Source organism: Pelophylax lessonae, assembly GCF_965119305.1.
Source record: "Pelophylax lessonae genome assembly, chromosome: 3".
In the NCBI taxonomy this organism is placed as follows: Eukaryota; Metazoa; Chordata; class Amphibia; order Anura; family Ranidae; genus Pelophylax; species Pelophylax lessonae.
In genome coordinates this window covers 376894142-376909106 of record NC_138770.1, presented here as the reverse complement: position 1 = coordinate 376909106, position 14965 = coordinate 376894142, and the positions used below count along the sequence as shown (strand labels likewise).

Sequence of the window (14965 nt, the reverse complement as noted above, 5' to 3'; positions counted from 1 at the left end):
ATGTTTGGCAAAGCATGTGCAAAACCCAGCAGATAAACCTTTTAACTCCAGAAGAGATGTCCACGTAGAAAAATCCTCTGCCATTTTGTTCCTGCTATTCTCCATAGGAATTTTTACAGAGTCTGTATAGTGTGGCTTAAGAGTGTTTGTGACTTTTGTGTAAGAATAGGGACTGCAGAGGTCACTATTCCTGTCAGGCGTTTGCTAATAAGGTCCAATGAAGGTCCAATGACCCATAAGGTCCAATGAACCGATGATGAATTACACATACAGTGACATTGAGAGTAGCACATCATGCCTGTATGCATAACAATGAATGTATTATTTTTAAATAAATAACTAATAAATAAAACTGAGATCTCTTCAAACTACAGTTCTAGGCCCATATGTGAGTATTAAACATCATTTTCACCCCATTCTTTGACAACACCTTTTTGGCAGTTATGGGAACCAGCAGTATTGCATATTTAAATACATGTTTGCACATGATTTTCCTATGCTACCATTCCTTGCTTAAAAATGTTGGGTCTAGTTCAGCCTCCTAACTCTGGCAGTAAAGGATGTGGTTGCTATGTGCACTTTTTACAGTTTTTATATATATATATATATATATATATATATATATATATATATATATATATATATATATACAGTATTTCTTTTTACTTTATTTGTTCCTTAGAAAGGTCAGGAGGCTGAGGACATTAGCACTGTAATTACTATCAGCACTAGCACTTGTCTTTTATCACATATCAACATTTTTTTTATACTATAACAATTGTGCCTTTGGATGTGCTTCCCACCATAAGTATTTTAGCTATGATAGATTTCTCTGGACTGGCCACAACATTGGCTATATGACACGGCAAACAGTGTCTTCAATGATACTCATTTGCATATCTTGCCCTAGAGCTTAACATTTCATATTAGGGTTTGGCTGCAATGCAGAGTTTGTGTATGCCTAGTTCAAATGTGTGCCTAATTCAAAGCTGGAATGTAATTATGAGTCTTTTCATAACAAGATGAAATCTGACCACCATGCAGTCTGGCTTCGTGCCTTAGATGGAAGCATGCAACATCAGAAGAATAACATGATAGTGTGAAGGTTATAATATATGATTGGCCTTAATACTACATAACATGTAGATCACTACTTGATTTGTGATTTTGCCGAATCTCGTCGTTTTTTGATTAAATGCAAACTTTCAATCTACCTGAATATATGATTCAAGATTTTTCCAATCTGCAAAAAATACAGTTCATAAATATAAGAACTCAAGATTAATATCTGCATTATACACATAAGCAGGTTTGTCCACAAATAAAATCTGATTGCTTGTATTGAAGTAGTCTCAACTTACATACTTTAGTAGTAAATTAGGACTTATAATTTAATCAGTGGATTACTAAAATCTAAATTCAAATGAATGAAATATTCTGCTATGCAGATGGATTTACTAATCTTTTTCTCAAATGATATTGGATCTAGTGCATTTACTGGCTGCATTTAGCTACCTCCTAAAATGGTAATGGTGATGCACATATGGCAGTTGGAATGAACTGGGGAATGTCTGCAAGCTTATTCAACAAAGCAAAGCACAATGTATGAAATGCAGTCATACAAGCCAACTGTGCAGTTACATTTTTCACAGATCCATCTTTATATAGATTGCTATAGGCTGAAGCACACTGCATCATCACTGCTTAATACAATTTATGAAATATATGGTCGTTATACTTTATTCCCAGTTATATAATATTCACTACCTGTGCCTACTGTTTCATCTTGTGATTGGAAAATGAAGGATGTGGGACAAAACCTGTATTGCTTATCAATATGGTACATACTTTTCCTGTTGTAACCATTATAGACTTTTAATCACCATGGCTTGCAAAAATAACTCTAAAAAATATGAGTCATAAGCTTCAAAATAGGCAGTATCTTTTCTAAGTAGTGAAACACTTCCAGTGTACATCCGAAAGTCTGTAAAGCTCTAATGGCCAAGTATAAGTTGTTTTACAAACCTGTATTGATTTCACTGACAAGCAGATACCCACAGGATACCCCAAAAGACTGAAAAATAGATTTACATCTCCCCACAAGTAACTGCACATATCACAATGGTGCCATTAATTACTTATATGAGTTAAAAGGTCATACTTTCTTTAAAAAAATATTTGAAAAAAGTGACTCTGAAATAAACAAATGTAGCATCACACTTGATCAATATGATCGTAAACGTGAAACCTGTATAAATGGATATACACTGTGAGCTTGTTTAAAGGGTGAGAAAATGGCTTTAGAGTGTTAATTTGCAGGTTCAGCTGAAGCTAGGTGAATATGACTTATCACAGAGAACATTGATAAATAAGACCTCTCTAATTCTCATTTCTCACTCCATAAAGATTTTTGTTCCTAGATGTCTGCCAATCGACATATATATTATTATAATACCCAACTCCTACCTGATATCTGGCATCATATGCAGATTGATATTGATGGCAGCCAAACAAGTACACAGAAAAGTGGGTGATACCAAATTGCTACATAATGTGGGAACAAAGGACGAACTCTAAAAAGATGTGTAAAAAAAATACTGATTAGTTCAGACTAAGCAATCTTCCCACTATGCAGATGAACTGCTACATGTAAGTGTCAGCAAATGATAACTCTGATGCTGAAAGGAGTTTCTTTTATGTCTGACAAAGTTTATGTTAAATTATGCATTCAACACAGCGGTAAACGGTGAGACAAAGCACTAAACTTTTATCTTGATGTGAGTAACCATTGTAATGTCTTTTCAGAAAGTGCTCAAACATGAAAGCAGAGGCTTAGTTCCAAAACCATTTCTCCAGATTACTGACAGATTTGTACTCCTGATGTCTTTTAACATGATCACATGCTATGCAAGCGTGAGACTCCCAGAAATGGGACAAGTTTACTGTGTAGTATTTCCTCCAGTTGAAGTATGCCAGATAGCGCTCAGTATCTTTGTTCAGCATTAACAGAAAATCTGCCAACTCTCTTGGAGAGAGGAAATCTTCCACATGGATGAAAGAGTCTGCTGGTATATAATTTTCATAGTTTTCTCTTGGAGGACCTAGTACAATGGGCACCGATCCCGCCAATAGTGCATTATAAAGCTTTTCTGTTATGTAGTCCTTGTGGATAGAATTTTCAAATGACAAATAAAATTTACAAGTAGAGATGGTTGGAATCAAGCTTTTATCACTCAAGTATTCCCCAAAGGCTTGACCATAAGTCAAGATTTCAATGTATTTGTTGAGTTCATTGTAATATTTGACTCTCACATGATCAGGATTCCAGTTGCTTACAACCCAACAGACCAGTTTGTCCTTGCTTGGCACTTCAAATTCAAAGGGCTGAGTGCTTACGACCATAAAGCCATAAGGCACCTGAATGTCTGAGTCTCGTCTGTAGGTCAGTGTGAGATTAAATAAATGTTCAATGCCACTTTTTTGTGGTGTATGGGTTGGTGACTCTAGATTCATCCATATCCATTTTTGAAAGGGTGGTCTTACTTGCACTGGTAGGTTTGTCAAATCCCAGGTGATATCTCTGTGATGTATAAGAACTGCATTTGATTTGTTGTACAGTGTGCGGTCAGTAGTTAAATGGCACCCATGGATATTAAAAAGAGCTTCACAAGACTGGAGTTCAAAGGTTTGTCCAAAAGGCCATACCCAAATAAGAACAATGGTTTCATTATAATCCTCCCTTTTACTGGAGAAAAAATTCTTCATTTTAAGCACAGAGTTAGCTGATTCTATTGGGCTGGAGATCCAATTGTTTGTTGGTTTCACATATATTAATATACATACCATGAAACAGATCAACACAATGCAGACAACTAGAAATGGTCGGAAGATGCCTTTAGATGTTGATGTCATACTTTGCCCTGGAAAAAAAAAAATCAAAATGTTAGATTTACACAATATCAGTTAAGTAGATACAACCAGAAATACATCCTCTGACCTTTATCTAATTTATTATGGATTTTTTTTTTTTCTAGATGTACAGCCTAACTGCAGCAGAAAAAGACAGGACACCAGACTGGCTAAACTGTGTGGCAGAGCTCTCAGAACCGGATGGACGGGAATATAAATTTTAAAAAAATTTAAAAATTGTCAGGTAAACAACTCTTGTATGTATTTTATCTACATATGTTTTTAGGTGTTTACCTGGAGTTTATCTTTAAAAGAAAAAAACACATGTTATGATTTGATTTAATATACTGCATTCCTGGATTTGTCTTTCTGGTGACACAGTCCATGAATAGGCAGAGGTTTAATGAGGGGTTTTTTTTTTTTTCTTCATTCTCTAGTAAATATTTTTTCTATTTTCCATTTAAATCTTTCCTTAAGTTAAAGTAAATTTTGATTGCTCTAAACATATATTTTAACCTTTTGTCAATATTCAGCCCTAATTTCTAAAATTCCCAGTGAATGTAGACTATGAAACAATGCTCAAGTTAATAAATAAAAAAATTATTAAATGGAAAAAAAAAATGGAAACAAAACATTTACAAAACTTTAAAATTATTTCCATTAAAAACATTTACTACTTTCCCTTTTGTGTAACAGTATTTATGAATGTGGGTATGTACAGTATGTCTGTGGGTCCATGTGGGTACAGGTGTGTGTCCACGAACACAGACAGTGTGAATTCAGGGTCACACACCCCACGATCACCTGCTCACACAGGGATATCAGATTGCGAGCAGCGTCTGTGTCTGTGCAGCTGCTGCACCCCAATTGACATGAATGGGACTGTCTGCATGTGGATGCATGAAACATCTGTGCATTCTGTGTAGCAAAGAGGTCCCTTGCATGGGTGTATATTTAAGTGCACTTTTGTGAATAAGGCCTATCTTTACAAATGTGTTATATGAGTGTGTATGGTATGATGTGATCAAGCATGTGAGCCCTCATGGAGCTTACAATCTAAGGTTCCTATCTCACATATACACATACATGCTTACACAGACTAGTAGGGATGAGCACAAGATTGGTTTGCGGTGGGTTTGGGAAACATTACAGAAGTTTGGGAGCTGAATCCGAACCCTATTGAAGTCAATAGGAGCTAAATGTTAAAAATAAGTTCTGCATATTTTCCATGCAAATTTTTAAAGAAAAAAGGAAGCAGCTATTTTAAAAATACTTAAAGTGAAGCATTACAATGGAAAGTTCCTATAAATAAGATGCCTGGGGATGCCCTTAACCTGCTTTTGAAGTGGCACATCTGTACGATGTATACAACCAACTGCAACAAAACTAATATTAACAAGAAAAAATACTTTTTAAATTGCTGGCGATTGACAGCTTCAGCCACTTTACTTCTATTTGTTAACAAAGTGGCTGTGGATTTCCATCATCTATACAAAACCATTATCCTAGCTTAGGCACCATTTACATATAGGCGTCTCATATTGCGGGACACCCGTGCTATTCCCATAACTTGCAATGACACCCCGAACGCGGCACAATTTTGCTGCGATTGTCGCCCGACGAATCGTGGTAAAATTGCGCAAAGAGAATCTCGGGCCACAATTGCGGCAAAACCGTGCCGCATTTGGGGTGCCACTGCAAGTCACGGGAATCACAGGGGCCTCCCACGCTTTGCAATGATTCAGGATCATGAGCAGAATCGCAGTGATTCTGCTTGAGATCCGAGACGCCTTAATGTGAATGGAACCTGACGGTTTGGTATAGATACAATGAAATAATGGGACACCCATGCAAGAAAAAAATGGCATGGGGTTCCCACTAAAAATACATTATCCTTGTTGAGAAGCATGCCACCCCCCTCTTCTCAAAAAATAAATTCCATGGCAGGATGTTTTGTTTTAGGTGTTTTTGTTTTTTGGGAATGAATAGGGGCAATATGTGGGGGAAGGATGCAGTATATGGGGACCCCTTATTTTTAAAGGAGCCTTTCAGTTTCTTATAAGCCACTGCTCACAGACTCCCACAACCACCAGGCCAGGGTTGTGTGGAGGAGGCCCCTGTCCTCAGCAACAAAGGAGCTTTTCCGGGGGGTTCCCCTCAGGCAATGTACCCACATCCTATTTTTAAAGCCTGTGGCCTGGAATTGTTCAAGATGTGGGGCTGTATGCTTCCCCCCTTTCCTGGATTCCCAGGCTGCATGCTTGGACAAGGGTCTGCTGTGGGTTTTATGGGGGGACCCCACACTTTTTTTCTTCAGATGTGAAGAACCCTCATTTCCTGCTATTTCTAAATTGGTGATCAGTAAAGAATTTTACCCCCTTCTTGGCCAGGATATTTTTTCCTATTCAGCACTGTGCTATTTTTACTGGCAATTGCTCGCTCATGGAACACTGTACCCAAATGAAGTTTATATAAGGATTTTCACACGAATAGAGCTTTCTTTTGGTGGTATTTAATTACCACTGAGTTTTTTTATTTTTTTCTACAAAAATTAAAAAGTACCAAAAAATGTTCTTACTTTTGACACCAATTTGATATTTCCAGTTGGAGGATCGCATCTTCTTAATATATTAAAGTGAGAGATATTGCTGCATTTAAAAAAATTACAATAACTAAAACAACAATCCATGAGAATATGTCCCTGCTGTCACCGCACTTAACTAACCAGAAGAAAACAAATGTGCTAGAGCTGTTTATAACCAGTAACTAAAACAATGGAAATTGACAGTCTGCAGTGGGCTAAAGTCTGAGAGAAACAGGTCCTTTTAGGCCTTCAAAGCCTATGTATAGTTCACTCAATAGAGTACAAGTCTTTTTGTTGAGGTGGCCACTGAGCTCCACAGCCAGCTGCATACAGAGATGATATCTGGAAAAAAAAAGGGGATGAAGTCTCAAATGAAGATAACAAACAAATAACAGGCACTCAGTTAAAGGAAAGTAATACTTGTGTTTTTTAAAACTTAGTACTAGATGTATAGGTAAGGTAGCTTCAGGGACCAGGGGATGAGATTAGCCAGTTGGATGCTAAAGTTTTATGTTTTCTTGCTTCTATCAGGATCATATTATGATACCTATGGTTAAAGCTAAACTCCAACTTTCTTTTCACTAGAACTTAATGGAATGATCAATTCCAGCAAAGATCACACCTCTCTACCATGTTGCTCTGTTGTCTGCAGATTCCCTGATATTCTTGGTTTAGTTGTGGCTATTTACCATGTGACACTCTGTATAGCCTGGTAACAGACTTTGTCTCTTCCACAGCCACTTCCTGTAGAGAACAGAGTCTGTAACACTCCCTTTTGTAGTCTTTCAGACTCTGATGGTTACAAATGATGTAACTTTCTTCACAGCTCTGGTGGTGGGTAGGATTGAACATATGCTTATTAGCATTCAATCTTCCCAGTCTCACCTACAGGAAAAGTCCAAACCTCTGAAGTTCCGCCACACAGATCACAGCATTATTCAAAAAGGAAAATTCTTCATATACAGGCAGTCCCCGGGTTACAAACAAGATAGGGTCTTTAGGTTTGTTCTTAACCTGAATTTGTTTGTAAGTCGGAACAGGTACATTTTTTAAGTGTAGCTCTAGACAAAAAAAAAATGTCTACGTTTGTTTTTGATAGCATAGTGAAGGGTTAACAGCTTTGCAACATTTGTTTTGCTGTCTGTGCCCCTGTTCAGAAGATTTCACCTCACTTTCTGTCCCTGTGATAATTCGATTTTGAAAATTTTGGGTTGTTGTGGAAACAAGGATTAGTGATAAAGCTTCAGTGGACACATCTTTTTCCCATGATAACTCTTACAGGAGTGAATTTCCCTTCCTAAAGGTAGATTTCCACTCACTTCCTGTTGTCTCCCTCCATTTGAAAGTAGGAGTCATTTGTAAGTCAGATGTTTGTAACCAGGGGACTGCCTATACACAACACAGCCTTCTTTGAATGCTAGCAATGCTAGGGGTTGACTCTGGGAGGAATTGTATATAGATAGCCCTGGTTCACACTAGCACCACATGAAAGTCACGTGACTTCCAGCGCGACTATCATTCCTGTGCAACTTTGATGGTTCGGTGTTTTTTTTTTTAACCCTTACCTCTCCTCCCTGGTCTTTCTTGCTGCCTAAAAACTTCCTTCCAAGCAAATTCCATTACACCTTTCTTTCTTCTTCGCGCATTTTTTAAGCGTAAATGAATTCCACTTTTTTTAGACTGCTGAAACATTGTGGGTTTAGTCTTTTCTAGTAGACAGATTACACAAGTTAAAGCCAAACACCTGAAGACAGCATGTGTAATGCACTTTTTGTATTCAGGGTTGTAGATTGTTCCTGGACTGTCTGGGATCCCTGATTAATCCAAGCAATGTTTGGGTGGGCAGTGACCTGAGTCACCTAGGCTTGTCTAGGTGACTAGGTGTTAATTTGCTTACTGTTCATTTAGATTACTGTTTATGTTGGCTGTTCCTTAGCTATGCTAATTATCTTACTGTTTACAGTTTGCATAATGTGATCAAGCTCTTAGCTGATTTTGTGTGGTATATATTGTGTGTGAGTTTACAATGAAGGCAGTTCCAGTTTGCACATAAGCTAGTGTTGTCTAGTTCTCAGGTGCAATATTCAGCTATAATACCTGGTTCCTGGTTCCAAAATGGAAAAAGCTGTATACTGAAAGAAGCACACAAGAGGGGCATCAAGTGGCCCATCACAGCATAATTGGTAACACTGACATGCCACACATTGCTGCATGTTTTTAATGCAGGTTACCGTGCACTTAGAAACATACAGATGCCTCTCATTTTTGAAACATTTACCAAAGTGTGCATTTTCTTGCGAGTTCCTGTGCATTTGGGAAAAGTGCAGATGCAAACAAATGGTAACACAAGTGTAATGTGCATTGCTGTGCATTTTTAAAATGCACGTTTTTGTGCGAGTTGCCTTGCACACGTTGCTATGTGTTTTTGAAATGCACAACAGAGTGCGTGTTTTTTGTGCCGGTTGCATTCACAAAGCGTAAATGAGAACACAGCCTAAATGGTAACGCAAGCATGACATACATTGCTGTGCATTTTCGAAACACACAGCAAAGAATGCAATTTGTATTGCAGATTGCTGTGCGTTCGGAAAAAACAGGCAGATGCCAACAAATAGTAATGCAAACATGATGCCCATTGCCACATGTTTTCGAAACACACAGCAAAACATGCGTTTTCTTGCGGGTTGCCATGTGTATGGAAATGCGTAGATGAGAACACAGCCTAAATGGTAATGAAAGTGCGATATGCATTGTGGTGGATTTTAGAAATGCACAGCAAAGCATGTGTTTTCTGTGTGGGTTGCCATGCATTTAGAAACACGCAGATGCGAACCCAGTCGAAATGGCACTGTGACAGCGACGCATGTTTGGTGGGCATAGCCATGCATTTCTGTGCGGGTTGCATTAGCAAGCATGCATGAGTGCAGCAGTGGGGGAAGGGGGGATCTGGGCTGCTCTCTGCAAAATTATAACACACAGCAGGTAAGTAGAACATGTTTGTTATTTAAAAAAAAAATTTAAAAAATTGCATTTAGAATCACTTTAACCACTTGGCCTCCGAAAGATTTACCCTCCTTCATGACCAGGCAATTTTTTGCTATATGGCACTGTGCTATTTTAAGTGACAATTGTGTGATCATCCAATACTGTACCCAATCAAAATGTATATCCTTTTTTCCCACAAATAGAGCTTTCTTTTGGTGGTATTTTATCATCAATGCGGTTTTTATTTTTTGCACCATAAACAAAAAAAGATCGACAATTTTGAAAAAAAAAAATACAATATTTTTTACGTTCCGCTATCAAGCATATCCAATAAAAAATTTAAAACAATTACATTTCTTGATAAATTTACGCCAATATGTATTCTGTTACATGTTTTTAGTAAAAAAAAATCCCATTAAGCGTATATCGACTGGTTTGTGCAAAAGTAATAGCATCTACAAACTTACAGTTTGTACAGTATACTGGAATTTTTATTTTTTTATTTATTTTTTACTAGTAATGTCGGCAATCAGCCATTTATAGCGGGACAGCTGCGGTGGATATTTGGACACTAACTGACACTTTTTGGCCAGTGAACTTATTACAGTGATCAGTACTAAAAATATTCACTGCCACTGTACTAATGACACTGGTTGGGAAGTGGTTAAACATCCAGGGAAATCAAGGGGTAATGTGTGCCTAGCCAGTGTTTTGGTGTGCTGTCTTAAGTGTTTTTACTAGGGGAAGCAATGGATTTTCTTCCCTGCTTTACGGGGGAAAGAAAATCTATTACTTCCCCACTGACAGGACAGGGCTCTGCCTTGTTTACATGGGTAGAGCCCTGTCCTGTGTAAATTCATGATGATCATCAGGTGCCAGCAGTAATCTATTGGCCGGTACCCAGTAATCGACATGTGCTGTGTTTAATTACAGCATGGCTGGGTTGCCGGTGGCGCGACTGTGCGTCCCCTACCCAGAAGTGTCAGATCACATACTAGGTACGTGATGTGGTGCAGTCGAGCCACCTTGCCGCCGTATGTCTGTGTTATACTGTCGGCAAGCGGTTAATTTTGTGGCTAAAGTTCCACTTCCTGCTTGTTCCCTATTCATTGCAGAGAGGAATAGAGTGTGGGCAGTGATTACACAAATCCATTCCTCCCCAATCACCACCCTCATGGAGGCCCAGAAACACCTACAGTAACCTTTAGATCCACATCAACTCCCACAGCTGCTATAAAGTGACTCCCATAGCCTGTCCTGAAACTACAGAGGCTCATGGTAAATGCAGTATCAGGAAAGGCAAAGGAAGGAAACAGGAAACTTTGAAATGCAGCCAGAAGGAGGAATGACATCACAGACACAAAAACCTGCTTCATACAGCTAAAAGAGGTAAGTTACACATAAACTGACAGTGGGGTTGTTATTCATTTACCTGCACAATGCATCTGTTGTTTTGGGGAGGAAAAGTTTGAGTTCTTCTTTAAGGTACACAATGGGCCCTTTCCATGAACAATATAGGCGGCATGTTAGCGAGGCTCAAAAGTTTTGCGGGAACCCTTCAGCCCTCTGCGGTAAACCCAGGATTTAGAAATTGTTGAGGCTCAGTGGATTTCCCGAGTCAATAAATCTTTCCGTCGGAATTCTCACTTTTACTTTTAGTGTAAGTATCTCAGTGGAATTAGTGTGAAGGATATCCTCCACATGAGATGCGGGCTTTGGCTTCAGTCTGGTCCAGGCCATGCCTAATAAAGCTGAACTCTGAAGAGAGCGCAGTTTTTGCAGTTAGTGACTATTTCTATTGCTGCCAGGATATCAGCACCCCAGGGTTGCATCTCATTGATCTCCATCTCAGAAAGGAAAAGTCTCAGAAAAGTCTGCGTTTGACAGAAGCAGTAGCTGATACAGGTGAGGTATCCAAGATGGTTAATGGAGTCTGAGCATGGGAGTCAGAACTGGAGGAGCCGTGGAACGACTTGGACTTACAAGTTGGCATCAGCTTACTGCAGATGAGAACACTGAAGGTGAGAGTTCTCCAGGTGAACCCTCTCCAGAAGTAGACAGCTCTAAGTTAAATCTGAAAATTTAAGAGAACTAAATTGAACTAACTGTTGTCATGGTTACAAAAAGAAATGTGATTTTTGGGCACTGCAAACTGAAACAGCATGATAATAGTAAATAACATTAATGTAGATAGTTCAGTAACTTTACAAGTCTGCATGAATACATTCTCAAAATAAAAAAATAAAAAAACTATTCTTGAGCTCTTATTTCCTCAGCTTACCAAAACTGTACACTGTACCATAGTAAATTAGTATCACAAGATGCTAAAACATGAGCTAATCACAGGCATGCTTGGGTGTGCTTAAGCAAACCCTAAAATTCCTCTAGCATTCTCAATGGGCCCCAATGAATGCCCATGCCCAGTCCATTCACATTGCTTTGCAAAATTGCATCAATCCACCCTGGATCGATGCAAACTTGCAACGCAACTTGAGTGGACAAGGACTTTATGCAGAGTGATACAGCATCTCTGTGCTGCAGTTCCTGTAGAGTTCCTATAGTTCTGACTACACACGCTCTGTCAGGCTCTAGGGCTGTCACACCTGCGGATTGATATTGCCTGAGCTGGGGCCATGCCTACCCCTGGTGTATGTGGTAAGGCACTACATCTGGCTCTGTGTTCTTCACTTATAGCAGTCCCCCTTCTCATAAGGCAAGCAGGCCTACCGGTACACAATTACCCCCATGTCTTAAACACCATGCTATAGCGCCTGGCCACAACGCTGGGGCAAGTGCGAGCTAAGCACATCAAACAGGTACTTGGAAGGTAGGCAGGGTGGTCTAAAAGCAGTCAGGGCAAGCAACATTCAGAGAGTAGTCAGGGTCAAATCCATGGTCAAAAGGCAAGCTGATTTCAGAGAGTAGTCTGAAGTCCAATATGAGGTTGATAACAAGGAAATCCAAGCCAGCTAGCAGGGTGGGTATTGGGCAAAGGTAAAGGTCAAGGCATGGGAACAAGGCAGGTAAACAGGGAGCTTAAAGCACAGGTTGCAAACACTATCACAAGCATGATATTAAGGGCTTGGCAGACTTAAAACAGGGGCAGTATCTACACCAATTTACCATGCAGGTGGACAGTCAGACAGGGAGAGTGCAGCTCAGCCAAAACCAGGATGCTGGGCTGCTCTTATGGGCATGAAGGAGAGAAAATTGCAGTTTATAATGAGGTATGGAGTAAAGATGGCTGCCATTAACCTTATAGATGAAAAATGTCACCAGAGAGAGTGGGAGACCCAGTTCACTAACTACTAATGTATAAAGGAACTGGCCACCAGTATACAGGATAACTGACCACCAGTATACAGGAGAATTGACCACCAGTATATAGGGTAACTTTTCACCAATATACAGGGGAACTGGCCACCAGTATACAGAGAGATTTACCAGCAGTATACAGGAGAACTGCCCACCAGTATACAAGGGAACTGCCCACCAGAATAAAGGAGAACTGACCACCAGAATACTGGGGAACTGACCATCAGTAAACAGGGGGACCATCCACCAGCATACAGGAGAACTGACCACCAGCATACAGGAGAACTGACCAGCAGTATACAGAAGACTGACAACCGGTACACTTCAACCCTTAATGGACAACACCCTACAAGTTATGGCTGGTTTTAATGGCCATGGAGTCCTTACAAGTGGTAAGGTGGTGTCATAGGCCTAGATATGGGACCTTAATGGAGCGTTCTAAGAGATTTACATAGCAGCCTGTACTATTAGGTGGATCTTTATTCTTCGGCACTCTTTGTTGTTCATGAAGGGGATGTGACCCGTCTACATCGTTGTGTGTGGTATAGGATTATGGGACATACCATTTTGTAAATATACACTTTACTACAAGTAAAGTGCCCCTGTATACCAGTGATCAGTTCCCCAGAATTATGGTGGTCAGTGTACCCTTGTATACTTGCAGTCAGTATGCCCCGGTATACTAGCAATCAGGGTGCCTCTGTATACTGGTGGTCAGCGTGCCCATGTATACTGGGTCATAATGACTGCTAGTATACAGGGGCACACAGACCACCATTATACATGGGACTGACCACCAGTATACAGGAAAACTGACCACCATAATACAGAAGACTGTCCACCTGCATACAGGGGAACTGACCACCATTATATAGGGTAACTTACCACAAGTATACAGGGGGATTGACCACCAGTATAAATAGGACTAACCACCAGTATACAGGAGAACTGACCACCGGTATACAGAGGACAGGCCTCCAGTATACAGAAGAACTGCCTACCAGTATACAGAGGAACTGACTTCTAATACACTGGGGGACTGACCACCAGTAGACAGAGGACAGACCACCAGTATACAGGGGAACTGACCACCAGTATACAGGGAGACTGACCACCAGTTTACAGAGGACAGACCACCAGGGGGGGGGGGGAACTGGCCACCAGTATACAGACCACCAGGGGGGGGGGAACTGGCCACCAGTATACAGGGGAACTGACCACCAGTATACAGGAGAACTGATCACCAGTATATAGGGGGATTGACACTCAGTATAAATAGGAATGACCACCAGTATACAGGAAAACTGACCACCAGTATACAGAGGACAGACCTCCAGTATACAGAGGACTAAACACCAGTACACAGAAGAACTGACCACCAGTATACAAGAGAATTGCCAACCAGTATACAAAGGAACTGACTACCAATACGTAGGTGGACAGACCACCAGCATACAGAGGACAGACCACCAGTATACAGAGGAACTGACCACCAGTATACATGGAAACTGACCACCAGTATACAGAACCGACCACCAGTATACAGGAGAACTAACCACCAGTATACAGGAGAATTGACTGCCAGTATGCAGGAGAACTGACCACCAGTATATAGGGTAACTTACCACCAATATACAGGGGGTCTGACCACCAGTATATAGGGGGATTGATCACAAGTATAGAAAGGAATGACCACCAGTATACAGGACAACTGACCACCAGTATACAGAGGACAGACCTTCAGTATACAGAGGACTGAACACCAGTACACAGAAGAACTGACCACCAATACGCCAGGGGGACTGACCAACACTATACAGAGGACGTACCACCAGTATATAGGGGAACTAACCCCCAGTATACATGGGAACTGACCACCCATATACAGGAGAATTGACCACCAGTATACAGGAGAACTAACTGCCAGTATACAGAGAAACTGACTGCCAGTATGTGGGAGAACTGGCCATCAGTATACAAGGGTAAACTAACTACCAGTAAACAGGAGAACTCACCACCAGTATACAGGGGTGCAGTGGCCACCAGTATACAGGGGGGACTGAGCACCATTATATAGGGGCACAATGACCGACAGGGGCACTCTGACAGGGGAAGGGACCAGCGGTATGCAGGAGAACTGCGCAACCAAATCATACAAATGAATATATACAT

At 40.3% G+C, this 14965-nt stretch overlaps 1 protein-coding gene across 4 annotated transcripts in view; it reads right to left on the bottom strand.

Moving 5' to 3' along the window:
- Window positions 1-1427: 1427 nt before the first annotated feature.
- The window catches only part of FUT9 (fucosyltransferase 9), a 313771-nt gene continuing 300233 nt past the window's right edge, over window positions 1428-14965 (bottom strand). For 2 of the 4 annotated variants that reach the window (XM_082249215.1, XM_082249216.1), the window contains exon 3: window positions 1428-3920. In XM_082249215.1, coding sequence (XP_082105341.1) covers window positions 2833-3912 — 1080 coding nt within the window. In that variant the 5' untranslated portion in view covers window positions 3913-3920 and the 3' untranslated portion in view covers window positions 1428-2832. Of the gene's footprint in view, window positions 3921-6487; window positions 6836-10910; window positions 11540-14965 lie in introns of all 4 variants that reach the window. The other 2 variants (XM_082249213.1, XM_082249214.1) reach the window with 2 other exon arrangements.